The 9,326-nt window shown below is 39.1% G+C and overlaps 1 protein-coding gene across 1 annotated transcript in view; it reads right to left on the bottom strand.

The window, feature by feature from the left end:
• LOC143279984 (protein DEK-like) overlaps positions 1–9,326 on the bottom strand; it is a 59,596-nt gene that overhangs the window by 13,448 nt on the left and 36,822 nt on the right. The window contains exons 5-6 of the mRNA XM_076584383.1: positions 6,008–6,075; positions 4,384–4,467 (exon numbers count right to left, since the gene is read on the bottom strand). Coding sequence (XP_076440498.1) covers positions 4,384–4,467; positions 6,008–6,075 — 152 coding nt within the window. The remainder of the gene's footprint in view (positions 1–4,383; positions 4,468–6,007; positions 6,076–9,326) is intronic.

The following is a 9,326-nucleotide window of genomic DNA, read 5'->3' as shown; positions in this document are numbered from 1 at the left end:
AAATTCACATGACCTTGCCTTAAAAATGGATAAAAGCAAGCAAGTCTGACCACTTATCTGGCTGTTCAATAAGGCAGTACAATCCACTCAATATAAAAATCCCACAAAACCTAATTTAATGTGCTTCACAGCTGCAGAAACCAAATAGAAATGACCACACACCCAAGACAAAAAGAATCACCATATTTTTTGGCCTACAACGCACTCATAAGGTGCACCCCTGAATGAATGTTATTTGAACTTGTGCAAGGCGCATACATCCGAAACTACAGCTGCCGTAAAGTCCTTTGTCTCTGCTAACAGCAGATGATGTTTTCTAAGTAATGACATCATCTTTGGAAAACTGGATCGGAATAAGACTTGTTTTCATCTGCTTGTTGACAAGGCTCTGTTATCCACTGCTTTCTTTTTTTTTCTTTTGTTTCAATTTTTTTTTTTATGCACCTAAAAAATTATTTTAAAAAAATCAAAAAAATCACAACATTCAGTCAAATGTACACTGTTGTAAAGCTCCAGTTCATAAACTTGTTCAGTCAGAATCCAGTCTGCCAACCCCTCTTTTCAGTCCCGTTGGTCATTTGCTTTGTGTTTTTCTTTCGAAAAATGACAAGTTTACTTCCAATTTCTCTACTTTTACATCATAAATTTATCCCCAACTCAGACATTGCTCTTTTTTCAAGGCCTTTCGGGCGAACTGCAATCATGTTCAGTTGAAATTTTGTGAAGTATGCGATTTGGTTTCAATTTGATTTGATGGTGAACATGAACCATGTTGAATCGAACAGTGGTAAGACTGCAGTACTGTTGTTCAGCATGATCCTGAGCATTTACTGAATTCAACGATGTCACCTTGTGTCAGGTGGCCCTATATGTACTCAGAATTCAGTTTTCACACAGATAAGGCGCATACAGCCGAAAAAACTCAAAGGTTAGATTTGAGCAAAACAAAAAGTAGCACCTTACTGGCTGAAAATAACAGTATTTGTCATGCATTCAACCCCCACTGGATATGAATCACAAAACCAGTCATCCTGCTTTCTGAAAACCACATCTCCTTGGCAGCCACTCCAGTTTCAATCATCTCAGTTGGTTGTGTTTATCTGGATGGTTGATTTAACATTATGTAGCTAATCATCTGCTTAAGGTATCTAGATTTGATTTTATCTGGATGGTTGATTTAACATAATGTAACTGTTCCGCTTAAGGTGGACCACTGCGTCATTTTTAGCTCATTTTTGTTTCTCAAGAACTACTAAAGGTATCTGGTACACATACTCAGGATGTTAATATAGATATCTGTGCTAAGTTTGAAGTTTATAAGTCAAACAGATATGAAGATATGATAATTTTATCATAAAAATACATACCGTTATTTGCCCCCTTTGCAGCACTGAACACATGCATTACATAATGATTCTCATCATTTCCACAGTTTGTTTTGACATCATTTAGTGCAGTGATCACAAAAGCAGATGCCCATTGTCCACAAGCATTGTTCTCTGTCTTTTCTTCTTCTTCTGCGTTCGTGGGCTGCAACTCCCACGTTCACTCGCATGTACACGAGTGGGCTTTTACGTGCATGACCGTTTTTACCCCGCCATGTAGGCAGCCATACTCCATTTTCGGGGGTGTGCATGCTGGGTATGTTCTTGTTTCCATAACCCACCGAACACTGACATGGATTACCGGATCTTTAACGTGCATATTTGATCTTCTGCATGCGTTTACACACGAAGGGGGTTCAGGCACTAGCAGGTCTGCACAGATGTTGACCTGGGAGATCGTAAAAATCTCCACCCTTTACCCACCAGGCGCCGTCACCGTGATTCGAACCCGGGACCCTCAGATTGAAAGTCCAACGCTTTAACCACCCGGCTATTGCACCCGTCTCTGTCTTGTCAAAAATGCATAAAATTATGCATTCGCGTTAGTATGCTTTAGTCACTTGCTATGAAATAAAAACTACTAGAGGTACAGAGTTCTAACTGTTCACTGCACTCAGCACACATTTTTACATCAGTATGCCTAATTTTATGATAATATTTTCACTGTATCAATTGTTACACAGGGGCCACTGACACACTTGCAGCAGAAATTCAACTTTTGAGAAAAACGCCTTCAAAGATTGTGTTGAGAACTCACAAACTACAACCCAGTTACACAATAAAAAAAAAACATTAAAAAAAAACATAGGAAAACAGCATTTGGCCAATATCACTAAGTGGTGAGAGAGAGTTTTTTCAGTCATTTAATTGTTCAAAATGCTCCTGGGGCATATACTTCTCCCTCGTCTGCCCATCGATGTTCACGTTTCTGATGTCTTACAGTTTCAATTTTTTTCCCTCTTTTGTTTTGCTCTGTCAGGATTTTCTGGTTGCTGTTTTGACCCTGAGCATGTCTGATTTCTCTGCAAACATCTCTGCTTTGCTCCCAGCCACAAGATCCAGTTCAGCTGACCCCATCCTCTTTGTCTCATCTTCAAATACAGAGACCTGAAAAAAAATCAAATGTGTGAGAATAGAAGGTACAAGAGAGAGAATGAGAGTGAGCAGACCCCATCCTCTTTGTCTCATCTTCAAATACAGAGACCTGAAAAAAAATCAAATGTGTGAGAACAGAAGGTACAAGAGAGAGAATGCAAGAGAGAGCTGACCCCATCCTCTTTGCCTCATCTTCAAATACAGAGACCTGAAAAAAAATCAATGTGTGAGAACAGAAGGTACAAGAGAGAGAGTGAGAGAGCTGACCCCATCCTCTTTGTCTCATCTTCAATTACAGAGACCTGAAAAAAAATCAAATGTGTGAGAATAGAAGGTACAAGAGAGAGAATGAGGGAGAGAGAGCGAGAGAAAAGAGACTCAGACTGACAGTTTTTTACACACACACACAAACAGTATGTCAGACTCAGTAAAAATCCACAGAAGTATTACTGGGAAAAGTATTTCAATACTTGAGAAAAATAAAAACTGCTTCTGAAAACAAAAATCAAAGAACTTGAGAAAAAAAAAAAGAAGTAAATCAATGGGCTCACAAAAAAAGAAGGTATTCAGATGGCTTTTTGGGGGGGGGGGTTTGTGCTATGAAACGTAACAAAAACTCACGAAATGAAATAAAATAGAATACTATATTATATATATTAAATATTATATATCTGTAGACTATTTTATTAATTTCCACAAACCTTTGCTTCGCATTTTTCACAATGAACTGACGACACCAAGCAGTCCAACGTTGACACATCAACAATGATGTTCTGTGAGGATTGTGGCTGTCCCGAGCGAAGTTGCACTTCAGGAACTGATGCACTTTTTTTTTGACAGTGGTTCTTCGTCTGAACTGGGGTCACTGTCACCCATTCACGCATGTTTTCTGGTGAAAACGTCCAATTTTCTCTTCAAACTGAGAAGTGGAGTGCTTTCACTGATGCCCGTAGATGTCGAAGGCACCGCTAAGTCAGTCGCTGTTTCGGCAGGCTTTTTTTCAGCTTGTGTTGTAATCTTACGCTTTCTCTTCCTTTTGCTGAATGCAAAGACAGTCCTAAACTTCTTTCCAACGTGTTTTGGCATTGTCCGTGACTTGTAATAGAAAACTTCAATCAAAATCTTAGGCAACTGGTGTGTCGATTGAAATCGTCAAGAAAACAGACGCCATCTTGGAAAAAGTCACATGACTGATTGGGCCAATGGGCTATTTTTTTTTTTTACTCCGACAAGCCAATCAGAAACCTCGACTCAGCCACAACCCCTCAAAAATGCCTCTCAGGTTCCTTCAGATTTGCTCTTCGTGTGTTTCCGTGAGTGGAATTTTCCACAGGAAATAGGAATGAGAAGAAAGACCGGTGAATGACCTTCACACTGATACCAAACAAGTGGGGGTTTCCAAACCAGATCACGAGCACCAGGCCATCCAAATCGATGCAAACGTTTGATTTTTTTGTCACATTCGCTCAAACTTCACACACACCCATGTCAGAAAATGATTTTATTTGCAATGAAATCGGTCAAATTGAACAAAATGGTTGACAGAAATGCAAAGAAGAGACATTATTTTACCAAATACAAGTATAATCCCAAAACACATTTTTTAATGATTTTTGGTGAAAAACCTATGCCGTGGTCCACCTTAAGGCAGATTTTTTTTTAAATAATGTATTGCAGATTTCTGAAATCATATCCATTCTGGTATTATGAAGTGCAGTGAGCCTGTTCTTGCTGCAGAGTACCGCATTCAAGAACACCTTATTTTGTTATTGATGTGCAAATCTATAAAAAAAAATTTTAAAAAGAGAAAAAAAAAAGAAAGAAAGAAAGAAAAAAAAAAAAAAGAAGTCCATTTTATGCAGTGACAGTAAATAACAGATGAACGTAGGTCCACAAAATTTACCTGCTTTACAACTGTCTTCATTGTGACCTCTTCCAAATTTGCACCATCCAGAATCTTTTTGATGACATCTTTCAGTTCAGAGTTCTGCACATATCACCAAATTACTCACAAATAAGACAAGTAAACATAATTACATAAATTATAAATCAAAGTTGTACATTAGCTTTTAAATCGTTTTTATTACTCTTCAAGTCTGTCTTTTTTTTCCTCAGTTAAAGACACAGGGGTGCAAGCAGAGAGACCTACCCAAGCCTGAAATTTTTTTCTGCCCAGATTGAAGCCTGAAAATACTACGCGGGCTTAACAAAATAGAGCATCATGCCTGAACACAATTACTGTACTATTATATTTTCTAAACTAAAGACTGTTATTTGAGGGAGAAAAATGGTAAATTCTGCAAAAATCAAGAAGCAAACAAAAGAGGAATTTTCACCTAAAAGGAGGAATTTTCACCTATAAACACTATAACATAATTCTTAAGAACAAGATCTGGCACCCGTAACGAATATTCTCACAGGATGAACCTTTAGTTTGATGACTGCAGTATCCAGTACAGCAAAAGATCTGATAATGGAGAAAAAAAAAGTATAATGCATCAGAATAAAACAAAAGCCAATCACAGTTTTATTCAAAGCAAAGGTCAAATCACAATATTTTTGTTATGAAAACAAAGTATAACATAATTTTGTATCTAACTGTAAAGAAAACTATGCAAGTGGTACTCTCAACTGTCGATAAGCAACACTTCTTGCAGAGCGAGAGCTACTGAGGACAGAAAGTACCTGAAGGGAATGCATGCTGCATGCGCACACGTGTGTTTGTGTATGTGTGAGTGTGTGTGTGTCCAAACGTAGGTGTGTATATGAGCAATTCAAGCCTCTGTGTGTGTGTGTGTGTGTGTGTGTGTGTGTGTGTGTGCGTGTGCGTGCGCACACTCACGTGCACATTTGTGTGTGCTTGTACACCCGTATTAGTGTGTGGATGGTGTGTGTGCACGAATGCGTATATATGTATGTGTGCATGCATCTGTATATGTATGTGAGCAATGGTAAAATTATGTTGTGTGGTGTTGTCTGTCACTGCATGTGTGTGTACGTGTATGTGCATGCGCGCGCATGTGTACACCTGTATTAGTGTGTGGATGGTGTGTGCGTGTGCATGTGTGTGTGTGTGTGCGTGCACGCACGCATGCATATGTGTCTGTGTGTGTGACTTGTACTGTATTATACTACTTTTTTTTTTTTATCAACAAACTTCTCCATGTGAAATTTGGATTGTTCCCCCCTTTGAAGAGCACCTCACCACAATACAGCGCTGTGCATTTCCCCCTCGTCTCTATGTGTACTTGGTTCAATGTCAAAGTGGATTTTCTGCAAAATTTTAACTCTTTCTGCATGTCTCTTACATGTTTATGTTTCCCTTTTTGCATGTCTATCAAATGTCTAGGATTAATGAGTGACCTGATTAAAAACCATGCAGATGAAGCAGCAAGTTTGTCAAACTTCTCAGATGTACTGACAGTCTTCATTTTTCATTTACAAAAGGCAATATTCAGTCACTCTGAAGCAAAACCTACATATGTGAGATGACAACATCTGGAAGGGCAAAGGAGAAAGAAACTCACACTTGGAGGCTCATTTTTCTTAGGTGCGAGAGGCTCATCATCAGAATCACTTTCATCAGAATCAGCAACTGAAACAGCAAATTCTATTCAGTGTGGAAAGAAATCTCAATCCACAGACACTGAAGAGCAAAACTGAAAAGATTCCATTTTGGTATTAAAATAATAGCAATAACAATAACATTTTTTTTTTTTAATTAAAAAAAAGAAGCTAAAGTAGTTAAAGATGTTAAAAATAATTTGATGTGCTCTAACCAGAACTTACCCTCTTTATCTTGAGAACTATCAATATATTGGTTACTTTGGGTCTTTTTCCCATCCAGTCAACAGATAAATATGTGAACTGTATAAAGCATAACAGAATAATATGTGTGAACTGCATCTCAAAGCATTTTTACTGATTCAACTGTCTTTTCCATTAAATGTATGGAGCTGTCAGAGCTGTATGTGACACCTGTCACCCATTACATTACCATCTGTGCCCATCTTATAAGGGAGAAAACCACTGACTGATATCAACAGGCTCAGGACAGGTTAACAAAAGTGATTTGTTTCCCTTTACTAATTACTAATCAAGTCTTGCCATTCTTGCAGAATTGTTCCCCCCCAGACCTCCTAGAATTGAAACTGGTCTTCAAAATGGTGACACCACATGCCTCAGACTCTTAATCATTTTCAATGTTTATTCATGCTGGATGTGCTTAAAGAAATCAAGAATGATGTGGACAGTGATACTGATGAGACCGAGGAAGAGAATTCTGATTCTGAGGAATAAGAGACCGAGGCTTACTGCTCCTTTTGTCTGTTTCTATGCTGAGTAACTGGGAGTTTGCAGAAATAAGCACAAAATATCATAAGCATCAAATGATTTCAATAAATATTAAACAAATGACAAAGTATAATATCAAAAGCATCAAATGATTTCAATAAATACTTAACAAATGACAAAGTGAGTCCTTTTGCTTTGTTTCCATGTTTAACTTATGCATCAGTCTGTATAATTCAATGCACAAATTCCCACAAATAGAGAAGTTACAGTAGTTTTAGTGTACAGCTCTTTTCTTTGGCATATGTAATACAGTTGGCCTAAAAAGAGTCTACAGTCAATGGGTTTAAATATGAAATTATTTATGCTTTTAATAACAAATTTCATCACAATCAGATCTTAGAATACTTTTCAGAATTTGTGTAACTAAAAATGTACCATTCAGATTAAAGCCAACACTGTGGCGAGTTTCGATTTTATTTTTTTTTTCTGTAATGCAAACTGATAACAAATTATTTCATAATAAAAATATGTCAGCCAATGTCAGCATCAAAAGTTGTGATTTCTTTCCTGACATTCTCATTTGGAACCTCTGATGCAAGAAATCTTCAACAAAAAACATAATTTAACAACTTCAGTAAGCTCATTTCTAAATCTTACTTCAGTGTCCAAATATCATCATATCTCGCTCCAATGTCAGCTAGAGTGATCATATCCAAATGTATTGGTTGAAAGAAAAAATGAATGAAAACAACAAAAAAGGGTTTATTTTCAAACAAAATATTTAGCATTGGGTACGAGTCACCAGATCAGTTTTCTGTGCTATAAACATTCTGGATGGTTGTGGAAATAAAACTTCCACTGACTGGTCAAACATAAAAATAAAAAAAACTGCAGTACATGCTTAAATCAAGGAGTTAATATTATAAGTACTGTAAATATAGTGGCTCAATTTATAAGGAAAAAAAGAGGAAATTTTCTATCTAAAATTATGTTTAAATAACATACTTACCATGACCCAACTAGTGCAGACTCCGGCAGGGGTCTGACATTCCTGTCCTGTGCAAACTTCTATCCGCCTATGCGGAGAAAATGAAAGCAACTACGGCCGATAACCTCCCGGAAGTAGGTAAATCTCCCCTTTGTCCCACTGGCTAGCGCCCTCTTTTGACGGCAATATGCCATCACCAGCGCAGCGAGCAGGGAGAACAAGAAGAGGGGAGGACGGGAGGGTCTTAAATTTGGGTCACGGTAAGTATGTTATTTAAATGTAATTTTAGACTGTGTGCTGCGATGGCCTGCTGTGTAACTACCACAGAAGCGATGCCTCATGAGCCATCATCCCGCAGACGTGCGACGTCTCTCAGGTAGAAGTCGATTAAGGTGGCAGGGTTTTTCCAGTAGGCAGCATCCATGATGTCTTGCAGCCGTGTTGAGTGCGCTAAGGCAAGAGAAGAGGACCATGCTCTGACTTCATGTGCTCTGGCTGAGGAGGCATCTAGTCTCAATCCTACGTCTGCATACACGCCTTTAATCGCACTGACTATCCATCGAGACAGCGACGTTTTGCTAATGTCACGCGGATGGTCCAGGTTCCAGCTACAGTGCTGCCTACCCCCCTTTTCAAGTTCCAGGGACACACATCTTAAAAACCAGATTTTACCACCTCAAAGAAAATGAAATGAAAAATTACCTTTATTTACACTATGTACAACATCTCCAAAGGTGAGTTTAGCTGTGCTGGGGCTGAAGAGACCGGTAGTAGGCACTCTTCAGATCTTGCAGCTGCTTGTGACTGTAGCTCCTGTCCAGGGCTGAGCCGGGTCTGCTTTTGGCCACCACCAGGGCCTCCAGTGTGTCGCATCCCATACTGCCTCTGAAATCAGTGTGATTCTTGCGAACCACTGAAAAGATGCGCTCACAGTGTGCCGAGGAATGAGGTATTGTGAGGATGGACAGCATCACTGTTGGGAGAAACTTGAAGGCCGGCTCTCCATCTTCCTTCAGCTTGCTGATTTCCCTCCAGGTTTCATCCACCCTCTTAGTGTCAGCAATGCACTGCCTGATGTCTGCACACTGGTACCGTGAAAACTCCAGGTGTATGTCGCTCACAGCAGCATCAGGGTGCTTCAATTTTGGAAATCTCAACAGGAAGTATTCCAGAGACGCAAAACTAGCATCCACTTGCTTTCTGGGATTGACTACTTCCGCATGCTTGAGGAGTTCATCGGACAGTGGCAGTTTCTTCAGAATGTAGGAACAGCTCGCTTTGTAAAAAGCCTGAACTGATTCATAGAATTCCTCTACTCTTTCTTTCCTCAAGTGGTTTGCTGTAGCCTGGGCAATGAATGCACGTGCCTCATCTCCAATCATTATATCTGACTTCTGCCTGATGTTTTATTTTGTTTTGAAGTCCACATCAGTCACCATCTTGTACTGCATGGCTGATGGTTGAAATGAAATGAAATTATGGTGCTTAGAGCCTCGCCGACCACTAAGGCCATCTCAAGGCTATCGCCGCGTCAATTACTACTACAAGGCTAAAAAAAACAACCA

This window comes from Babylonia areolata, chromosome 3 (genome assembly GCF_041734735.1).
Source record: "Babylonia areolata isolate BAREFJ2019XMU chromosome 3, ASM4173473v1, whole genome shotgun sequence".
NCBI lineage: Eukaryota > Metazoa > Mollusca > Gastropoda > Neogastropoda > Buccinidae > Babylonia > Babylonia areolata.
Note: the sequence above shows the minus strand (reverse complement) of the source record. Positions and strands in the feature narration are given on the sequence as shown.